The sequence below is a fragment of the Oncorhynchus kisutch genome, linkage group LG6 (genome assembly GCF_002021735.2).
Source record: "Oncorhynchus kisutch isolate 150728-3 linkage group LG6, Okis_V2, whole genome shotgun sequence".
NCBI lineage: Eukaryota > Metazoa > Chordata > Actinopteri > Salmoniformes > Salmonidae > Oncorhynchus > Oncorhynchus kisutch.
This window is the reverse complement of record NC_034179.2, coordinates 16,116,758-16,139,473: the sequence shown is the minus strand read 5'-3', so window position 1 is coordinate 16,139,473 and position 22,716 is coordinate 16,116,758. Positions and strand designations below refer to the sequence as shown.

The 22,716-nt window shown below is 43.6% G+C and overlaps 2 protein-coding genes across 2 annotated transcripts; both read right to left on the bottom strand.

The window, feature by feature from the left end:
• Positions 1-1,145: 1,145 nt before the first annotated feature.
• On the bottom strand, positions 1,146-5,258 carry LOC109892396 (cathepsin L1). Its single transcript, XM_020484897.2, has 8 exons — positions 5,109-5,258; positions 4,042-4,180; positions 3,706-3,828; positions 3,122-3,274; positions 2,659-2,883; positions 2,171-2,339; positions 1,797-1,914; positions 1,146-1,563 (listed from the first exon to the last, which is right to left on the bottom strand). The coding sequence occupies exons 2-8, from the start codon at positions 4,168-4,170 to the stop codon at positions 1,464-1,466; spliced, it is 1,017 nt and encodes a 338-aa protein (XP_020340486.1). The 5' UTR covers positions 4,171-4,180; positions 5,109-5,258; the 3' UTR covers positions 1,146-1,463.
• A 10,879-nt stretch (positions 5,259-16,137) lies between these two features.
• On the bottom strand, positions 16,138-22,064 carry LOC109892394 (zinc finger and SCAN domain-containing protein 2). Its single transcript, XM_020484895.2, has 2 exons — positions 21,803-22,064; positions 16,138-17,413 (listed from the first exon to the last, which is right to left on the bottom strand). The coding sequence occupies exons 1-2, from the start codon at positions 21,975-21,977 to the stop codon at positions 16,479-16,481; spliced, it is 1,110 nt and encodes a 369-aa protein (XP_020340484.1). The 5' UTR covers positions 21,978-22,064; the 3' UTR covers positions 16,138-16,478.
• Positions 22,065-22,716: the final 652 nt, after the last annotated feature.

Below are 22,716 nucleotides of genomic sequence, written 5' to 3'. Positions count from 1 at the left end.
TGGTGCTTGCCTCAAAGCGAGCATGGAAGGCATTTAACTTCTCTGGTAGGCTTGTGTTACTGGACAGCTCGCGGCTGCGTTTCCCTTTGTACTCTGATAGTTTGCAAGCCCTGCCACATCTGTCAAGCGTCAGAGCTGGTGTAGTAGGATTTGATCTTAGTCCTGTATTGATGCTTTGCCTATTTGATGGTTTGTTGGAGGGCGTAGCAGGATTTCTTATTAGTGTCCCATTCCCTGAAAGAGTCAGCCAGTGTGGCTGTTGCCTGTAATTCATGGCTTCTGGTTGGAATATGTACGTACGGTCACTGTGAGGACGACGTTGTCGATGTGCTTATTGATGCTGGTGACCTCAATCCTATCGGATGAATCCTGGAACAGTCCTGTAGTTTAGCATCCGCTTCACTGGTACTTCCTGTTTGAGTTTGTTAGTAAGCAGGAATCAGAAAAGTTATGGTCCGATTTGCTTCTGTGAGACAAAGCTATTTTTTTTCCTCACCTAGTTGCACAGGTGATATGCTCGTAGAAATTAGGTAAAACGGATTAGTTTTCCTGCATTTTGTTTGCTTATGGCCAAATCTAAACAATATTGCACCTCACACCAATCCAAGAGTACAGCCTCACTGATAGACGACAAATAGGGTTAGTACAAATTGTGTTTTTGTTAAGACCATTTTAGCTGGGAAATAACTGCATTCCCTTTCATTGGGAGCAGCTACACATACCTAATACAGTACACACAAATGTCACAACTACCAGTCAAGCCCCCGTGTTCTTTTTCTATAAAAGTTACTGGATCTGTGGCCAGACTTGACCAGTTGTTTTGGAACCCACCAGGCTAAAACTAGTCTTATATGAGCCATGAGGACCTTGCTCCCCATCTTATCTGCTCTGAGATACCTACAATACAGCAGCAGTTTGTGTGCGTCAGGGTTTTTCCCTGATCTGGAATAAACTTTGTGGGTGTACCCAAAGGCTGGGGGCAATACGGCTTCTAATACTGGCAATACGGAACAGCTGTGTGCAGTAAGCCAAGTTAAATGACTAACGCAAAATGACAGCATTGACCAAAGGGCACAAAAACACTTGGCAAAGTTTCAGTTTGGATAGGATGACTTAACAATTTTGTAGTTTGCCATGTAAACAAATCCATTTTAGAAAGAGGTTTATTTTGCTCATATGTACAACATTTTTACAGAACAGGTGTAAAAGCAGTAAACTAGGAATGTACACAGAGGACACACCTGTAACATTTACTTGACTCAACTATATATCAAATCAAGTATAAAAACAAACTAGGTAGAATTTCATAGATTCCCTAAAACGGTCTTTAAACCCATGCAGCAGGATTCACTAGTGCCTTTCACAGACTTAATAAGGCAGCACTGTTGTCATCATTGCCCTTTATGAACATTTTCAAACATAAAAATAAAAAAAAGTCTAGAACACATCCAGACTCTAAAACACTAGACCAGTGGGTAGCTGGATGCCGTGGCGATACCACAGTGGTTCTTCCTGTCTTTGGCCATGTAGATATAGCCTTTGTCTCCCCATTTTTCACTCCAGCTGAGGAAAATACAAACAATCTGTTAGCTTCTCTGTTGGAGTTAGTTGGAGAATTATACAAAATGTGATTTATGCCACTTTAGAGAAATTCATGACTTAAACCATAGTACCAGACCAACACCATATTCAAATGAAGGCAATCATATTGTAGAGGTATATTCCCTGACGAATAAGTGAACCATTCCGGTGGTGGAAACAGTCAAACAAAAACATCCCAGGAAGAACCTCTGTACCTGTTCTTGACAATCCAGTATTTCTTGCCATCCACATCCTCTCCTTCAAAACCATATCCCACCACTAGAACACCATGGTCCAACTCCTCACTGCTGCACTCCTTCTCATAGTAGATCCCTAGAGGGAGGGCATATAGTTACATTAGTTGGGCAAAAAAAAAAAAAAAAAGTTTAGCTCAGCATATAGCTGTACAACCATTTGATATATGCTAAAGCTGCTAGCAGGCAAAGTGACAACACTTTACTTAATAGCTTTGAAAAAGAACCATTATTATCTACAGTGTGAACAGGACAGTGGGCCAGTGAAGCTCAAATAAATCCAAATAAAGTTGAAGTTGATGTAACATATGTTGCATTGCCTTTTTGCTACTAACCAGACTCATAGAACTGAAAGGACTCGTGGCCGGCATCGATGGCAACAGAGACAGGACCGACTGCAGCCACAGCCTTCATCATAGCATGCTCCTTGCCACTGGGGATGTCCACAAAGCCAGTCTCGTTGGCAGCACTGAACTCTGGCTTGTAGTGGCAAGGGTCCTCATCCTGGGCGAATAAGAGGATGAATAGTAAAAAAAAAAAGAATATATATATAAAAAATGTTAAAATAACTTATGAATAATTATCCAATGAATCAAGCAATTCTGGTTGAAATGGCCTAAATCTCAATGCAATAAAGACCAGTAACCTTCATTCATTTTACGGAATTCTGTCAGCACCTCACGCAACAAATCCAGATTTCCAAACATTTATGGCCCAGTCTTGCCAAATCCTATTGTCATGCCAAACATGACTACAACCATAGGAGTTGGTTATACAGCTTGAACAGATGAGACCAGGCTAAAATAACAGAAAAGGGTCTTACAGTGCCGACGTAGGGGTAAGACTCCTCTGTGTCCAGGCCGCCGTTGTCCTGGATGTACTGGAAGGCCTGGTCCATGAGCCCACCGTTACAGCCCTCGTTGCCCTCCGGTCTGGAGCAGTCCACCAGGTTCTGTTCACTCAGAGACACCAGCTTGCCAGTCTTCCTGAACTGCTGGCCCTCCATGGCCCCGGTGGTGCTGAACGCCCAGCAAGACCCACATGATCCCTGAGGGAGGCAGAGATTGTGAATAGCTAGCATGTGTATAACAAAGAAAGTGACAATAATTGAGCAATTGCAAAGTAGGGGTGTAAGCAATGCATTTACTGCAACTATAAATATCCTGTGTACACAACTTGTGGCAACTTGGAATGGGTTAACTGCAAACCTCAGTCATGTTTAATTCAGTGACACAGCTGTGTATGGTTAAGAATGAGTCATGGCTCATGAGTGACTGAGGTCTCACCTGGTCCTTGACGGGAGTGACGTAGCCCTTCTCCCTCCAGTCAACAGCTTTAGGTGCCTGCAGGTAGTTGGGTTCCATGAACAGAGAGCCCTTTAACTTCCTCTCAGTCGCCTGCTTGTAGCCGTTCATCGTCTGCCTGAACTCTTCATTGGTCTAGGGAGGAAGGAATCAGTAAGGGCATGTTGAAATGTATGTCATTCCTGGCCAGGTGTGCTTTTTAAAGTTCCTATCTGAATAAAACATTGAGGGGTTTCCAATGTCTAAGGACTTTTATTTATTTTTTAAACTTATGCATAAAGATAGCTAAGTTTCAGTTCCCTTCTCAGGATCACTATTCTGTTCCTGTTTCGTCAGTACGTGCTAGTGGAAGAAACCCAACCTGTGAGTCTGGCAATGAAAGCAGGAATATACTCAACGCTGACACCTGTGGCTATGTTTTCATAGTGCCTGTGAAATATTTCCTCATTCTGTAATGTGTCACAGACCACAAAAGGATTCAGTTACAGCAAACACTATGGGACAAGGCTGCTGACATGCATCTCCTGCCCCACAGTAAAATGTCTCAGCAAGGAGCTTGTTCTTACCATGTCACCAAAGTGGTTCATGCCCAGACGGTAGGAGTGTTTTCCCATGGTGTGTTCGAGGTTGTGAATCTCAATCTTCTTCAGGTTTTTCTCCCAAACCATCCTCCTCCAGCCCTCCTCGCTCTGAGAAATTAGTGTACTTGGTCAGAGAATGGACATACAAATCATACAGTCCCAGAACTACAAACAAAATTAAAGGAAAAATAAGTCACTACATTTTGCAATAATACAGGCCTACATAGAATGTACACTTGTCAAGGCAACAAATAATTAATTTGAGACTCACTAAGACCTTGAGGCGCTATGGTGCCCTACTTGTACTTCAATAACACCCACCTCATGGTAGTGCTTGCTGTGCCAGTTTTTCCACAGGTGCCAATGGTCCTCCAACTGAGAGTCAAACCTAGGAGCCGCACACACAGCACTCACACAGAGCACCAACACTGCCAAGTACAGTGCTGTCATGGCCAAACAGCTGTGAAGGGAGCGAGATGAGCCATCAGTCAGCCTTGTATTTCAGTGTGAAGAAACTACATTTATATATAGATTGTTATTGCCTTCAGATTATTGCCACAGGCAGTTTGATTGACTGACATGTTAAGTGTGTGTTACATTTATCTAGAACCAACAGAACAGGAATATCAAGGGCTATAGATTCTGCTCTGTGAGGAAGACAGTGGAGCATAATGCCTGAATCAGAATTCATAACTCATAATCAACCAACTAGCTAATTTCCTTAATTGAAGTCTATGCAAATGGCAGACTGCAGCCGTCTGAACCGACGTTCTGGTTAGAATGCTGTGTATGCTAACACTGAAAGGGAGTCTGCGCAAAGTGGGACTTGGTTGGTTGCATCATTCCTGTTTTTCCTAGTTTGGCTTGAATCCTGATCACAAGATGCGGGCGGATCCAAAGCCGCTGAATCATTCTCTGAACATGGACAAAGCCCAAGGGAAATAGAAAAATAAATCGAATCTCCCACATCACCATTACCAAAAATGTAACGGTTCGCTATAATATATAGCAACCTATAAAACGATAACATTCGCGACATACATTTGAACACTATGTTCCCTTTGTGAGAACAAAACAAAGCCCTCTAGCGCTACACAAAAGCACTCGACTCACAGAGGGAAAAAAAGATAAGGTTTTGTAAAAAAGACCGTTTTACTGCTAGACCGTTTTACTGCTATACCTTTTCAAATTATATCAAGTACTGTAATGTTGATATCCACGAAACTAGTCGAAGGAATGTTAGGTAACAGCAGGTATCAAAAACATAAGAAACCAGAGCAAATGCCCGGGGTAAAGGCCATAACCCAAGTAGACTTACCTAACGTAGCAGGCGTAAATAGACAGGCCTAATATTGTACAAACAACGCAAGCCCTAGAAAAATACTTACTTAATGTATTGTCAATTTGCAGTAGAAGTGTGAAGGTCCCTGCTGTTGCGTGTCGATCAATAAATAAATAGTGTAGACACACCACTTTATACAAAACGTTTTTTTTTGTACAGTAGGAGGGGGCTCTGATTGGTTGAATGGGGACCATGTGCCACACAGGAAGGTCTGTGATTGCCTGAAATTGGACTTTAGAAAGCGCAGGTCCCGCCCCGAGTAAATATCCCAGCATGTGATTCCTGCCCACGTGACCGTCTTATCCGGCAGCGGAACTGCTGGCATGTTACAAAGTAACAGTCGTTTTCCCCTCACCTTTCTTTACTTTTCAGATAGGCTACTTTGTAACAGTTCTCCCATGGATACAGAAATTACAAAGAAATTGTCCGAAAAAAAGTCAAGCACAAGGACGACATGCATTAAGGAAGAAATGGTAGTCATGTGATCAATAACACCGCACTCACGTGACACACACCTTAATGTTAGTCTTGGGCCCTAGACAAATGTTTTGTAACATTTTTTTTGTGTGGAAAAAGTACTCAATTGTCATACCTGAATAAAAGTAAAGATACCTTAATAGAAAATGACTAGTAAAAGTGAAAGTCACCCAGTAAAATACTACTTGAGTAAAAGTCTAAAAAGTATTTGGATTTAAATATACTTATGTATCAAAAGTACATGGAATTGCTCAAATGTACTTAAGTATCAAAAGTAAAAGTATAAATAATTTCAAATGTCTTTTTTTATTGACGGATAGCAGGGGCACACTCCAACACTCAGACATAATTTACAAAGTATTTGTGTTGAGTCCGCCTGATCAGAGGCAGTAGTGATGACCAGGGATGTTCTCTTGATAATTATATGAATTGGATCATTTTCCTGTAAAAATGTGAGGAGTACTTTTGGGGATCAGAGATATTGTATGAAGTAAAAAGTATATTATTTTCTTTAGGAATGTAATGAAGTAAAAGTTGGCAAAAATATGAATAGTAAAGTACAACCCCCAAAAAACAACTTAAGTATACTTTAAAGTATTTTTTACTTAAGTATGTTGCACCACTGCAAAAAACAGGTAGGCCTGAAAATATTTGTACCGCAATCTCATTCACCAGACACTTCTGCCTATGCGCAATTGGCAGAGACTAGGCCTACTACCTAAAACTGAGTGGGCAGCAACAAACACCACACTGCTAATTGGACATCAAATGATGATGTAGTGTGTTACTAATGGTTTTCTTTGAGACTGTGGTCCCAGTTCTCTTCAGGTCCTCCCGTATAGTTCTGGGCTGATCCCTCACCTTCCTCGTGATCATTGATGCCCCACGAGGTGAGATCTTGCATGGAGCCCCAGACCGAGGGTGATTGATGACCGTCATCTTGAACTTCTTCCATTTTCGAATAATTGCGCCAACAGTTGTTGCCCTCTCACCAAGCTGCTTGCCTATTGTCCTGTAGCCCATCCCAGTCTTGTGCAGGTCCACAATTATACCCTGATGTCCTTACACAGCTCTCTGGTCTTGGCCTTTGTGGAGAGGTTGGCGTCTGTTTGATTGAGTGTGTGGACAGGTGTCTTTTATACAGGTAACGAGTTCAAACAGGTGCAGTTAATACAGGTAATGAGTGGAGAACAGGAGGGATTCCTAAAGAAAAACTAACAGGTCTGTGAGAGTCGGAATTTTTACTGGTTGGTATGTGATCAAATACTTATGTCATGCAATAAAATGCCAATTAATTACTTAAAAATCATACAATGTGATTTTCTGGATTTTTGTTTTAGATTCCGTCTCTCACAGTTGAAGTGTTCCTATGATAAAAATTACAGACCTCTACATGCTTTGTAAGTAGGAAAACCTGCAAAATCGGCAGTGTATCAAATACTTGTTCTCCCCACTGTATGTGGTTACTAAGACACACACGGTAGATATGTGGTTACTGAGAGGACGGACACACACGGTAGATATGTGGTCACTAAGAGGACAGACACACACGGTAGATATGTGGTTACTAAGAGGACAGACACACACGGTAGATATGTGGTTACTAAGAGGACAGACACACACGGTAGATATGTGGTTACTAAGAGGACAGACACGGTAGATATGTGGTTACTAAGAGGACAGACACACACGGTAGATATGTGGTTACTGAGAGGACAGACACACACGGTAGATATGTGGTTACTAAGAGGACAGACACACACGGTAGATATGTGGTTACTAAGAGGACAGACACACACGGTAGATATGTGGTTACTGAGAGGACAGACACACACGGTAGATATGTGGTTACTGAGAGGACAGACACACACGGTAGATATGTGGTTACTGAGAGGACGGACACACACGGTAGATATGTGGTTACTGAGAGGACAGACACACACGGTAGATATGTGGTTACTGAGAGGACGGACACACACGGTAGATATGTGGTTACTGAGAGGACAGACACACACGGTAGATATGTGGTTACTGAGAGGACGGACACACACGGTAGATATGTGGTTACTGAGAGGACGGACACACAAGGTAGATATGTGGTTACTAAGAGGACAGACACACGGTAGATATGTGGTTACTGAGAGGACGGACACACACAGTAGATATGTGGTTACTAAGAGGACGGACACACACAGTAGATATGTGGTTACTGAGAGGACGGACACACAGTAGATATGTGGTTACTGAGAGGACGGACACACACAGTAGATATGTGGTTACTGAGAGGATGGACACACGGTAGATATGTGGTTACTGAGAGGATGGACACACAGTAGATATGTGGTTACTGAGAGGATGGACACAGTAGATATGTGGTTACTGAGAGGACGGACACACATAGTAGATATGTGGTTACTGAGAGGATGGACACACGGTAGATATGTGGTTACTGAGAGGACGGACACACACGGTAGATATGTGGTTAGAGAGGACGGACACACACGGTAGATATGTGGTTACTGAGAGGACGGACACACGGTAGATATGTGGTTACTGAGAGGACGGACACACGGTAGATATGTGGTTACTAAGAGGACAGACACACACGGTAGATATGTGGTTACTAAGAGGACGGACACACACGGTAGATATGTGGTTACTGAGAGGACGGACACACACGGTAGATATGTGGTTACTAAGAGGACGGACACACGGTAGATATGTGGAGGTTAATAGGACTACTTGATTGGTAATGGTGTGTACAGAAACAGGGAAATCACAGTCCCATTCCTGAGGAGTTTCTCTCTCTTAATACAATCAGTGAAGCATTCATTATCACAATTATCCTTTGCAGTATGAGGCAGTCGAAAGTGGTGTTGATTGAAAATGATTCAAATTGATTAATCTTACCAAAATAAATTATTTGATAACAATGGAGTACCTCATCCATGCAACTTCAACATTTTGCTGACACTGATTACAGTCTGACGTAAACAGATGCACTTACTCTACCTGCCAGCCATCAAGAGTACTGAAGTCAATGTAACAGTCATGACCTTAGAATGGACATATAGCCTATCATTGGCTTGTGTTTGCTCCTCTACACAGGACCTAATAACAATAGGGTCTGAAAGCAACATTAACATTTTAGTTGTTCATTGTCCAATCATCTTAGCATTTCAGTATTTGATCCACCTACACTGAGTGTACAAAACATTAAGGGCCCCTGCTCTTTCAATCAAATCAAATCAAATGTATTTATATAGCCCTTCGTACATCAGCTGACATCTCAAAGTGCTGTACAGAAACCCAGCCTAAAACCCCAAACAGCAAGCAATGCAGGTGTAGAAGCACGGTGGCTAGGAAAAACTCCCTAGAAAGGCCAAAACCTAGGAAGAAACCTAGAGAGGAACCAGGCTATGTGGGGTGGCCAGTCCTCTTCTGGCTGTGCCGGGTGGAGATTATAACAGAACATGGCCAAGATGTTCAAATGTTCATAAATGACTAGCATGGTCCAATAATAATAAGGCAGAACAGTTGAAACTGGAGCAGCAGCACGGCCAGGTGGACTGGGGACAGCAAGAAGTCATCATGTCAAGTAGTCCTGAGGCATGGTCCTAGGGCTCAGGTCCTCCGAGAGAGAGAAAGAAAGAGAGAATTAGAGAGAGCACACTTAAATTCACACAGGACACCGAATAGGACAGGAGAAGTACTCCAGATATAACAAACTGACCCTAGCCCCCCGACACATAAACTACTGCAGCATAAATACTGGAGACTGGGACAGGAGGGGTCAGGAGACACTGTGGCGCCATCCGAGGACACCCCCGGACAGGGCCAAACAGGAAGGATATAACCCCACCCACTTTGCCAAAGCACAGCCCCCACACCACTAGAGGGATATCTTCAACCACCAACTTACCATCCTGAGACAAGGCCGAGTATAGCCCACAAAGATCTCCGCCATGGCACAACCCAAGGGGGGGGGCAACACAGACAGGAAGATCACATCAGTGACTCAACCCACTCAAGTGACGCACCCCTCCCCTCGATGACATAGACCGACCAGGTGAATCCAGGTGAAAGCTATGATCCCTTAATGATGTCACCTGTTAAATCCACTTCAGTGTAGCTCAAGGGGAGGAGACCGGTTAAAGAGACAATTGAGCCTTGAGACATGGATTGCGTATGTGTGCCATTCAGAGGGTTGAATGGGCAAGACAAAAGATGTAAGAACTTTGAAAGACGTATGGAAGTATTTGTATTCATTAAGGAGCCTTGGCAGTAGCTACTCTTCCTAGGGTCCAGCAACATTAAGACAGTTATATACAATTTCAAATATTACATGACATTATATTTCATAACACTTTACCCAATACATTTAGTGTGTTCCCTCAAGCCACTACTCCTATCACATATTTACAATACATCATCCATGTGTACGTGTATGTGTAGAGTGCATGTCTTATCATGTGTGTCTGTGTGTGTGTCTCTTCAGTCCCTGCTTTTCCATGTTTAAAAAGAATTCTGATTCTACTGCTTGAATAAGTTACCATGTAGCCATGGCTCTGTAGTACTCTGCGCCTCACTTAGTCTACACAACTGAACAGGCAGCGGCATCTACAGAAGGTAGCTAATGATCTAGAGCTAGCCAAGCTTGTCACATGCTGTCTTAAAGTAAAAGATGAAGGTGTTGATGCAGGCAGAACCCAGATGACTCAGCCAGAGCAGAGGTGCCTCTCACCAGCACCGTCTGATGAATCATGTGACAGTTTTGCGACTAGATCACTGACACAACCACGCCAGCCTATGAAGACTCACATCATCTTCTCCCTGCCTACTACCTGAGGCACTCATCAGCAGCTCCCGTGGTTCCGCACCCTGCTCCAGCTCCCGTGGTTCCGCACCCAGTTCCAGCTTCTGTGGTTCCGTACCCAGATCTAGCTTCTGTGGTTCCGTACCCAGCTCCAACTCCTGTGGTTCCGCACCCAGCTCCCGTGGTTCCACACCCAGCTTTAGCTCCCGTGGTTGTGCACCCTGCTCCAGCTCCTGTGGTTCCTTACCAAGGACCAATACCTGTGGCTCCATAACCCAGATCAGCACCTGTGGCTCCATACCCTGGACCAGCATCCGCAGCTCCACATCTTGCACCAGGTTTTACACCATATCCTTTTCCAGGTGTACCCTACTTATCTGCGGAACAAAACATGCCTTATCCAGTCCCAGCAGCACCGGGCTTCCATCCAGGTTTAGGCATGCCCTATCCCAATCCAGCAGCACTATATCCTGCCCCGGGACAGATGGCACCCTACCCGGAGCCTGCTCCGCCATCTGGCACGGATCAGTTGATTGCCTCATCATACAGCTGATTGCCTCATCAGACAGCATGCTGAAGCCATCGTTGCCCTACTTTGAGAGCGGTAGAGAGAGGGATTTTGCCCTCCTCAAGATGTTCCTAGATGACCTGATGAGCAGTCACAGGCACCTAAATGAGTGGTATAAGTATCAAGTGCTCCTAGCCCACCTGAAACTACAGAGTGCAGTACAGCTCGCTAAGGCCTAAATGCACGACCCAAAACTTTACACTGCTGCCTTACAAGCCCTGCAGGACAAGTACGGTCAGCCAACTTGTCCAGTGTGAGCTAGCCACCATCCTAAACTCCCCCGCCTTCTGGTCCGGAGATGCAGAAGCTTTCGACACCTTTACCCTGTCTATCCACTCACTGGTAGGCATGCTCTGGACCCTTGAGGGTCAGAACGGCTATGAGCTCAGATGTGGATCGCACGTCGACCGGCTCTTGAGCAACATGCCACAGAGCTACCGGGATGAATTCATTGAGTACTGCTTCAATCACGGCATCCTCAGGTCTGGCACGGACCAGACGTACATCCAGGTCAAACAGAGCTGCAGCCCTCTGTCAATGTGACATGCCTAAGCCATTAAGACCACCGTGCCTTAACAAGACAGAAGGAGAAATTTGCTTCAATCCTTTTCAACGCAAGTGATGACCCAAACCCAAAGGAGCCTGCTCAATCCAAGGAGAAATCCAACCCAAAGTTATACTGTCCCCACTGTGACAATAAAGAACACTTTCTCTTCTCGTGAAGAGTTCAAGAAGCTGATCACAGGACAAATGGTCAAGTGGATAAAGGATTGGAAAAGGTGCTGGAAGTGCAGACGATCCCACAAAGCTGATGCTTGCACCCTCCGACGACCTTGCAAGGCATGTAAAGAGCAGCACCTAACGATCTTTTATGATGCCATACTGGAAAATCACAAAAGCGTGCTCATGATGAGTGTCCCTACGACCAAGGTGTACATGGACAGACCCAACCGATCAGCGAAAGTAATGCTGTAGGTCGTGAAGGTCTTACTTTACAATGGAGACCGAGCCCTGGAGACACACGCCATGCTCGATGATGGCCCTGAGCGTAGCATCGTCCTGCCACAGGCTGTTCAACAACTTAACCCCAATTCTGAGCCTGAGACCCTCACCTTTAGGACAGTTCGACAAGGCGTTGTGCAACTTCAAGGTGCCTCGGTTACCTTTGAGGTGTCCCCCCTGCTCAAACCTTTCAAGAAGCATTAGATACATCAGGCATTCACCGCAGACAACCTAGGCCTTTCAGAACACTCCTGACCAGTAGCAGCTCTCCAAATGCGATACGACCACCTCCGTAAGCTGCATGCCACCGGTGGACCAAGCTGATTGGTTCAGACATGCCTCACTTCCTGATACCCATACAGCCAGATTGTACAGGCCTGCCTGGTGGACCCATTACCATCCACACTGAACATGGCTGGTCCCTGCCAGGCTCTACTAGCTTTGTCCACACATCACCTGCTGAACAACAGTGCCTGCTCACCACTACCGTTTCACCTTCTGCCGAGCGCTTAAAAATGTTGAGCGTCTTTGGCAGATCGATAACCTTTCCTACATGAAACAAGACCAGCAAGCCATGACGTCCACCTCTAGAATAGAAGTTGATGGTGTTCAGCCCTACGCTACACCCCTGCTTCGTCGAGTCAACGATGCAACTCTCCATGCTCCAAAGGAAGCTGTACTGCCAAGCCTCCATAGCACGGAGTGAAGACTCGCCAAAGATTCAAAACACGCAGAGGTGTACTGCCAGGATATCAAGAATCTGCAGATGGCAGGTTAAGTGTCACTGGTGCCACCCGAGGTAGCTGAACAATCTACTGAGTTTATACCCAACCATATTGTGCATCACAATGGAAAGGATAGGATTGTGTTTAACTGTTCATTCCAGCATAAAGGACAGTCGCTCAATGACCTTCTCCTTCCTGGACCAACCTTGGGACCATCCCTGCTCGGTGTCCTTCTCAGATTCCGTCAACATGCCGTAACTGTAAGTGGTGACATCAAAGGCATGTTTATCAGATTTGCCTCTTACCAGCTGACAAACCGGTGCTATGCTTCATTTGACAGAACATGCGTAGAACTGAAAAACCGAGCATCTATGAGTGGCAGGTCTTGCCATTCGGCATGACTTGTCGTCCCTCTTGTGCCATCTACGCTCTGCAGCGACACGTTCAGGACAATGTAGGAGTCAACCAAGAGCTTGTGAAGGAGTCATTCTACGTGGACTACTGCCTATGAAGCATCCCCTCTGCAGAGGAAGCAAGAAACTTTGTTAATGGACCTCCATGCTGGAGGCTTTGAAATATGCCAGTGGGCTAGCAATGTACCAGCTGTCATCAATCACGTACCACCTGAGGCCAGATCGTAAAGCAGCGAACTGTGGGTTTCCCAAAGTACCATGGATCTCAGGAGCCAACCCTGGGGTTACGTTGGAACTGCCTCAGACTCCTTGCGATACAAGCACTGCACTGTGGAGCGCTCCAAACCTACAATGAGGAATATCTACAGCATGCTCGCTCATCAATATGACCCGCTAGGCTACATCATGCCTTTCACAACCCGAGCCAAGGTACTCATCCAGGACCTGTGGAAAGAAGTTAGGTTGGGACAACCCCATCAGCCTCAGAGCCTGTTGGACAAATGGCTTGGCTGGAAACAAGAGATTCCTGACCTTGCCCAGATGGAACTCCCCAGAACTTACGCACCACCATATACTGACAATCCAAAATTAACCAGAGACCTCCAAATATTCTGTGATGCATCAGAGAGAGCATATGGCTCTGTTGCCTACATGCGGACGACCAGAAGCAGGTGCACATTTCCTTCGTTCTGGCCAGGTCTCGCGTTGCGCCAAAGAAGCAGCTGACGATGCTTTGCTTGAAGCTGAGTGCTGTACTCACTGGGGCTCAGCTGGTCAGTGTCCTCCAAGCAGAACTCACCCTGCCTATCGGACAAGTCACCCTCTGTTCCGATTCCACCAGAGTCCTTCATTGGCTCAAGTCAATTTTATAGATACAAGGTCTTCGTAGGAACTCGTGTTGCAAAGATTTAGAACCTTACGGATGTAACCAACTGGTGGCATGTGGACACCGCAAAAAAAACAGAGGATGACATCACTCGGGCAAGACCCTGAAAGAGCTGGCCCAACCACATTGATGGCACCAAGGCCTCGAGTTCCTCCAACACTCAGAAGATCAGTGGCCTTCAATGCCTTCTGATGACCCAGAGCCTGACGACAGCAAACTAATGACAGCGATCTGAAGAAATGATCCTTCTGCGGACATGGGTCTATCAGTTACAGTCCTCAGCTCCCCGATATCTGCAAGTTTGATACATGGGAAGACCTCATGAAGGCAACAACTAGATCCATACACGGGGCGGTCAATCCACTCTCCAGTTCACCCAGACATCCTTGATGATGATGCAGAAGAACCTTTAATCTAGAAGACTTTCCATCTGGCTAGAATGTCATAGCAGACATTTGGGGCGGCTGTGTAAGAACTCAGTGATGACGTCACAGCTATCACACGCAGGCAGAGTGTTCAGTTCATTGCCAAGTGCAGCTCGCCACCTACTGCTGTGAACACATATCATTTTTGGACATTATTTCCTTTGACCAATTTATTCATCACTGTGCGTGAATACCAAAACTGTAAGTAAGCTACAGTATATGTTTTTCCTGTTTTACTGACAAAGTTGTTAGTAGTTTAAGAATATTTTTGTCATTATTACAGCATTATGTATCTTGTTTTTTATGCTAGCTATCTACCATTGTTCCTCATGAAGCTGGTTGAGAGAATGTCAAGAGTGTGCAAAGCTGTCAAGTTGTTGAAGTGGCCACTTCAAAGAATCTAAAATATTTTGATTTAACACTTTTTTGGTTACTACATAATTCCATGTGTTATTTCATAGTTTTGATGTCTTCACTATTATTATACAATGCAGAAAATAGTAAAAATAAAGAAAAACCCTTGAATGAGTAGGTGTGTCCAAACTTTTTGACTGGTACTGTATGTTAATATGGGCCCTTTTTAGCACTTTTCTGGGTTGCTTGATTGTTTTTAATTCTTTACTGGGAAGCTTATCAGAAGTAACTTGCTCATGTTATTTATATTGGAGCTGATAGTGACGGTGAGCTGCACACAGTGGACTTCCTGCTAAGGCACACCGCCTCAGTGCTAAAAGTGTAACTCTGGTTCATAGGCACATGATTACTGCATACAATAGCTGTAGGATCAACGGAGGTATTCATGGTCGTTAGGGTGACATAAATTAAGTTATTTACATAATGTACATTTGATGCAGCATTATGAAAACTCAGTGTCACAATGGTAGGGATTAACCGAGCAGGTCTTGGGTCATTCATAAGTCATTGTCTCACCGCAGCCTTGAAATGTGTGGACAAGAGCCAAGATGATTTGGATGGACTCAGTCATTCCTGTAGAGTATCTTGTTTCCAGGTGTCAAAGTTGTCTATAAAAGTGTTTTGAAAACAGCTACAGTAATCTTTTAGCCAGGTGTGTAATGCCAGTAGCTGAATCTTTCACACCCGCAGCCCAACCACGGTACCAGACCTTTTTTGGAATCTTTAAGTGCTAGAATCAGTTCTTTAAAATCCATTGAGGGTATGAAATTTACAACTGTATAATCAGAGGACAATCTTCTCAAACTAAGGCCATTGGATGTGTTATAAACTTCATAATACAACACATTAAGGTAAAAACCAATTTGAATGGTAATGAAATCTCTATGGGCCCACCTTGGGGGGGTCAAATGTCATACATGTATACATTTGGGGGTATATCGAGCCAGAATGAACCATATTGGCATGTGCTCTATTATCGCATGTTACCCTAATAACCACACCAAATTCACACACAGTAAAAGGAGACCTATTGGGGAAGTTTTTTTTTTTAGCTATATATAGTCATCATAGATTTAGAATGTATAAACTTTTTCACCAATATATTGGTTTCTGGATTTTAGGCTATGTTGCTTGGCAAGATGTGTGAGTGCAATAATATTGAACATTGTAACACTTTTGTAGAGGACATATAATTCAAGAATACCATCTAGTGTTCAAACTTGGTTGTACAACAACATTGGTGAGAATAGGTTGTCTGTAGCAACAGTCACTCCAGCTAACGTTGAGCTGATGCAAGTTTTTCTTTTCTTCAGAAACAGACATTCAGAAATAAATGTTCGCAAACATTCTTAATTAATATGACAGTTAGTTTATTTGCAAGGAGACCAACCCACTTCTATTGAAAATTAAGATATATATATATATATATATATATTTAAATCTAACCAAAATTAACATTATATTTCTCTCTAAAATAGTTAGTGTAACCTAGTGATACATAAGGGTCAACTCTTTTCATACCATGTTATTAAGCAACTCTCTCAAATCAATGCAGTCATGAGGTGCCTCAGTCTGCAAAACATTACACATTCTATAGTCCTCTAGTGTTACAATTATATGTAGAAGTGAAGAGAAGGGAGGCACTTTGAGAACAGAAGGCTCTGTCTATCCCCTCACTCTAAGGAATCTTCTACCTTCCTCGGGTGTGAGTTCTGAGGTGTCCCTTGATCTGGCTGGACTGACTGAATCCTTTCCCACAGACAGGACAGGAGTAGGGTTTCTCCCCTGTGTGGACCCTCAGGTGGGTCTTCAGATGGGCAGACCGGTTGAAGCGTTTACCACACACGTGGCAGCGGTACGGTCTCTCTCCCGTGTGAATGCGTTGGTGCTCCCTGAACCTCCCTGAGTAGCTGAAACTCTTGCCACACACACCACAGTGGAAGGGCTTCTCATTAGTGTGAGAACGCAGGTGGACCTTGAGGTAACTGGTAGAGGTGAATGACTTCCAACAGACTGTGCAGAGGATTTGCCTGTGACTAGTGTCACCATGGTGTGGTACTGTGTGGGATAGCATGTGTGCCTCCAGTTGGGATAGCTCACAGAACACGGCTCCACACTGAGTACATGAGTGTGTCTGTGTGTCCTCCTCTGGTCTCCTTTCTGGATCTCTCTGAACACTTTCAGTGTTCTCAATCTGTGTTCTAGAACAATCTGGATTTACTGCAGAGAGGGGCTGAGACCGAGGGGAGTCACTGGTTGGTTCCGATAGTGATACTACATAGCCCTCTCCATCAGGTTCTGTTTTGATCTGTCCAGTTGTGTTGGTCAGTAGAGAGTACTTCTCTCTGTTCTCCACAGTTTGGAGAAGATGTGTGGGCTGAGGTGGCTCCTGATCACAGTCACTTTTCACACAGGGAGGAATGGTTATGGAGTCTTCTTTGGTATCAGCCTCCGGCCCTTGAATCTGCTCTACCTCCTGACGGGTCCTGAGTTCACCCTGTTCCTCTTTAATCTGTGTGGGCTCTGGGTCCCTCTGCCCCAGACTGGGGCTCCACTCCTGCTCACAGTACTGTTGCTCAGGGGGAGTTTGCTGCTCCAAGACCCAAGAGAGAATGGGCTGAGGAGCTGGTGGAAAGAAGACAAATGACATCAATGAAAGTAATGACAGCCGTTGACGCTTGATTGACAAGACCACCATTGAGTTAGCTATGTCATTCCCAGAACAAGCTAGCTATTTCTCTGGCTGAATCGCATATCACCCTTCCCTCGCCCATCCATTTGCACATTCACGCATTCCTCTGCCATATGCACAAGTGTTCCAAAGTTGAGGGTGAGAAAATTATGGAGGGTGTAGGGGCTAATTAGACACTCCGATAACCAATTCGATCGAACCAGCAACGCTGCTGCTTCAGAGCGAAGTGGAATCCCATAAGGCAATGCATTACTTTTTAGTGTGTACTAGCAAATAGCTTGGGTACGTTTGGGGAAGCACATTTTCACCATCAAAAAGCATGCATTATCACATTTTAAATGTGTAAACTTATGTAAGATATCACATTAGCAATAGTAGGCTGAGTAAATTGGATAGTCATAATGCAGGCTAATAATATACACTATACAGTGCATCTAGAAAGTATTCAGACCCCATTACTTTTTCAAAATCTTGTTACGTTACAACCTTATTCTAAAATGGATTATAATAGATTTCCCCCCATCAATCTATACACAATACCCCATAATGACAAAGCAAAAACAGGTTTAGACATTTATGAAAAGGTATTACAAATAAAAAAAACTGGAATATCACACTTACATAAGTATTCAGACCCTTTACTCAGTACTTTGTTGAAGCACCATTGACAAAGATTACAACCTCGAGTCTTCAGTATTTATATTGGCTGCGTGAATAGGGTTGTTGTCCTGTTGGAAGGTGAACCTTCACCCCAGTCTAAGGTCCTGAGCACTCTGGAGCAGGTTTTCATCAAGGATCTCCCTGTACTTTGCTGCATTCATCTTTGCCTTGATCCTGACTAGTCTCCCAGTCCCTGCAGCTGAAAAACATCACCACAGCATGATGCTGCCACCACCATGCATCACCGTAGGGATTGTGCCAGGTTTCCTCCAGACGTGACGCTTGGCATTTCAGGCCAAAGAGTTCCATCTTGGTGTCCTTTTACTGAGGAGTGGCTTCCGTCTGGTCACTACCATAAAGGCCTCATTGGTGGAGTGCTGCAGAGATGGGAGAACCTTCCAGAAGGACAACCATCTCCACATACAGTGCCTTGCGAAAGTATTCGGCCCCCTTGAACTTTGCGACCTTTTGCCACATTTCAGGCTTCAAACATAAAGATATAAAACTGTATTTTTTTTGTGAAGAATCAACAACAAGTGGGACACAATCATGAAGTGGAAGGACATTTATTGGATATTTCAAACTTTTTTAACAAATCAAAAACTGAAAAATTGGGCGTGGCAAAAGGTCGCAAAGTTCAAAGGGGCCGAATACTTTCGCAAGGCACTGTAGGAACGCTAGAGATCTGTCAGAGTGACCATCGGGTTCTTGGTCACCTCCCTGACCAAGGCCCTTCTCCTTCGATTGCTCAGTATGTCAGGTCGGCCAGCTCTAGTAGAGTCTTGGTGGTTCCAAATCTCTTCCATTTAAGAATGATGGAGGCCACTGTGTTCTTGGAGACCGTCAATGCTGCAGACATTTTTTTGGTACCCTTCCCCAGATCTGTGCCTCGACACAATCTTGTCTCAGAGCTCTACGGACAATTCCTTCGACATCATGGCTTGGTTTTTGCTCTGACATGCACTGTCAACTGTGGGACCTTATATAGACAGGTGTGTGCCTTTCCAAATCACGTCCAATCAATTGAATCTATCACAGGTGGACTCCAAGTTATAGAAACATCAAGGACGATCAATGGAAACAGGACACACCTGAGCTCAATTTCGAGTCTCATAGCAAAGGGTCTGAATACTTATGTAAATAAGGTATGTTTTTTATGTTTTATAAATTAGCAAAAATGTCTAAAAACCTGTTTTCGCTTTGTCATTATGGAGTATTGTGTGTAGATTGCTGAGGATTTGTTTTTATTAAATCAATTTTAGAATAAGGCTGTAACATAAAATGTGGAAACAGTCAAGGGGTCTGAACACTTTCCGAAGGCACTGTATATATTTCATTGTGACCTGATGCTGCTGACTATCAGGTAGTGAACAGGCTGTTACTGAGTGAGTGACAGAGTGAATGATGGAGAGGGAGAGGGCTGAATGTGTGTGTGTTGGTTGAGAGAGTGCTGCAGCAGAGGCAGCTGAGTCATGGAGACAGTGCAGCACGCGCGCACGTCGTGACAACTTTTTACCAGTTGTAAGTAGGCTATTTAGATTGGTAATTATGAAGATACCCATTTTCTATAAAACATTAACATGCTATAACTGACATAACGGCGACAAAGCATTGGAAAATTATTTAGGCGCACTAGAGCTCTTTAGATAAATTCATATTCTAATTCTAATGATGACTTTTCTTATGGATAACTGTATCAAGTGAAGGGTTTTTACTCGGGCTCAGTTTTAGGGTCTGGATGGCTGCACGAGTAGAAATTTGAAATGGGTCCCCCCTATCGTGCTTGTGTTATTGGAAAGAGTCCACAATCAAAATTACATGAAATGTGGAGAATGATAGGCTACATTTGCATCTGTTGGCCATCATGTAGGCTAATAATTTTGTATTCCATTGCAGGCTACTGTGCATACCATTTGATACAATAAATATATTGAAATGAAGATATCATTGGAGTCATTGCAAATCAATTCTTTCACCTTGTGTAGCCTTCCTGGAGCTTCCAAACAGATTTAATAAATAGCCTATAACTCAGTTTGTTGTAGCCTTGTTTTATTATGCAATTATTCATCTCCATGTTTAGTTAATTAACTTGGAAGTTGTCAATTGTAATCATGGTCTGAGCTCTATCTCAAATGTATCATTCTCCACATTTAATGTCAGTTTCATTGTGGACTTTTCCCTGAAATTAGATGTTAGCCTATCAGGCGCTATACACTACCTGCATCTAGCTCAGCAAACCATGGCAGTTGAATTGCAATTATAAACCCATATTTTAGTCAGTAGCCTATGCCTATTGTAATAACAAATCAATCTCACAAATAGGCCATTTATAATGGTTTGTAGTCTTAACATCTGGCACATAATAACATCACAATTGCCAGAAAATAACCTAACATTCATTTTTTGAAATTCGTCCAAGTGTTTCTTGCCCAGAGATTGAGATCCTCTCTCCTACTTACATTCAACACGAGAGTTTGAGTGGTGAATCTATAGTTGTGCGCATTCGCAAACAAGATTTATTTGGGCCTCCCGAGTGGCGCAGTGATCTAGATATTCTGGGTTCGAGTCCAGGCTCTGTCGCAGCCGGCCGTGACCGGTAGACCCTTCGAGTGGCGCACAATTGGCCAAGCGTCGTCCGGGTGAGGGGAGGATTTGGCCGGCAGGGATGTCCTTGTCCCATCACGCACTAGTGACTCCTGTGGCAGGCCGGGCAAAGTGCACGCTGACACGGTCGCCAGGTGTACTGTGTTTTGTCCAACACATTGGTGCGGCTGGCTTCCGGGTTAAGCAGGAAATGTGTCAAGAAGCAGTGCGGCTTGGTTGGGTTTCGTGGGATGCACGGCTCTCGACCTTCGCCTCTCCCGAGTCCGTACAGGAGTTGCAGCAATGAGACAAGATGTTAACTACTAATTGGATACCACGAAATTGGGGAGAAAAAGGGGTAAAAAAAATAATAATAAAAAAATAATAATGTATTTACAATTACAAACTGGGTAGTTTGAGCACTGAATGCTGATTGGTTGAAAGTCATGGTATATTCTAATTAAGGTTGGTAACCAATTTATAATAGCAAAAACCTCAGGGGTTTGTGGTATATGGCCAATAAACCACGGTATATGGACAATATACCACGGCTACAGGCTATGTCCTAAGAACAGCCCTTAGCCGGCATGGTTTATTGGCCATATACCACGGACATTGCTTAATCGACAACCATTGATGGAAAATGATCTGGAGAGTTTAATAAGGGCGATTTATATTGTCTCTTGTGACATTATTAAACTTGCAAGAACTATTTTGATGGAAACCCTAGTTTGCTTCTTAGCCTACTTCGTTAAAAAGGACTATATTCTTCTTAATTCGCTCGATAACGTTATGGAACATGGGTATATTGGATAATTGTGACAACAACTCTCTGTCTGAGAACATTTTGGGGTGTAGTTTCCGGACTTTTGAGCAAGGTATAACCTTTTTTCAGAGTATAACCTGGCAACCCTGACTGAAAAACTGATGTGGGGACTCCGCTCGGGTGTCTTTTTACGCCTGCTACATTAGGTTAGGGTTTCATCCTTCAAATACTGTAGAATACAATTTAAACACGTTTCTAGCTATCTAGATAATTCGTGTAAATGAGAAGTAAAGAAGTTTAGCTAGCTACATACCAGGGAAGACCGGTGTGATCAAGTGTCGTTTCAGGTATTGGTTTTCTCTCTTCGTCCGGACTATTTCTTCCTGGTACTCGGAGATCGTGTCTCCGACCACTCCAAGTATCTCCTCCGCAGCTTGCATCAAACGCTCAGTTAGATACACATTCAGATATTGTAATTTAGTCATCATTGGACGATAGGGGGCAAGAAATATTCCCGAAATACACGTAGATAGCTAGATCGCTGTGAAGAAGTCAAGAATAACCAAGTACTTCCGGGTCACGGATAAATAAATAAAATCTTTCAGAAAATGGGTTTCGTCCTGTATGCTTTTTTCAATTGATAATAAAGGCGAATATGATGGGAAATGTGCACAATTATAGATGTTATACTAGTTGTCACAAATAATAATTACAAGTATTTATGTGCGATATGTGATTTAACAAATATTTTATTTTTATTTTTACCAATAGGTGTATTGGAAAACCTGGTCTTTGTGGTTGAATCTGTTTGAAATTAATTTCTCGACTGAGGGAGGTAGTCATTACAAAATCATTTTCAACACTATTATTGCACACAGAGTGAGTCCATGTGACTTGTTAAGCACATTTTTACTTATTTAGGCTTGCCATAACAAAGGGGTTGAATACTTATTGACTCCAGGAATTTCAGCTATTCACTTTTAAATCATTTGTGAAAATTCTGAAAAACAGAATTCTACTTTGACATTATGGGGCATTGGTTGTAGGCCAGTGACAATTGTTTTTGTAAATTTATACATTTTAAATTCGGGCTGTAACACAACAAAATGTGGGAAAAGTAAAGGAAGGTGAATACTTTCTGAAGGCACTGTAAGTCAAATTTACAGGGGTGAAGGTGTGATTGCAGGGAACAGTGAAAATCTTAGGCTCCCAGCTCCAACATGCAGG

What these genes read in the sequence shown, in the direction of transcription:
- LOC109892396 (XM_020484897.2), bottom strand. Translation starts at nt 4,170, where the DNA reads ATGACAGCACTGTACTTGGCAGTGTTGGTGCTCTGTGTGAGTGCTGTG. An exon ending in TCACTCCCGTCAAGGACCAG is followed by an intron (nt 2,884 to 3,121) that starts GTGAGACCTCAG and finishes TGCCTCCCTCAG; the next exon opens with GGATCATGTGGGTCTTGCTG. An exon ending in CTTACCCCTACGTCGGCACT is followed by an intron (nt 2,340 to 2,658) that starts GTAAGACCCTTT and finishes TTATTCGCCCAG; the next exon opens with GATGAGGACCCTTGCCACTA.
- LOC109892394 (XM_020484895.2), bottom strand. Translation starts at nt 21,977, where the DNA reads ATGATGACTAAATTACAATATCTGAATGTGTATCTAACTGAGCGTTTG. An exon ending in GATCACACCGGTCTTCCCTG is followed by an intron (nt 17,414 to 21,802) that starts GTATGTAGCTAG and finishes TCTTTCCACCAG; the next exon opens with CTCCTCAGCCCATTCTCTCT.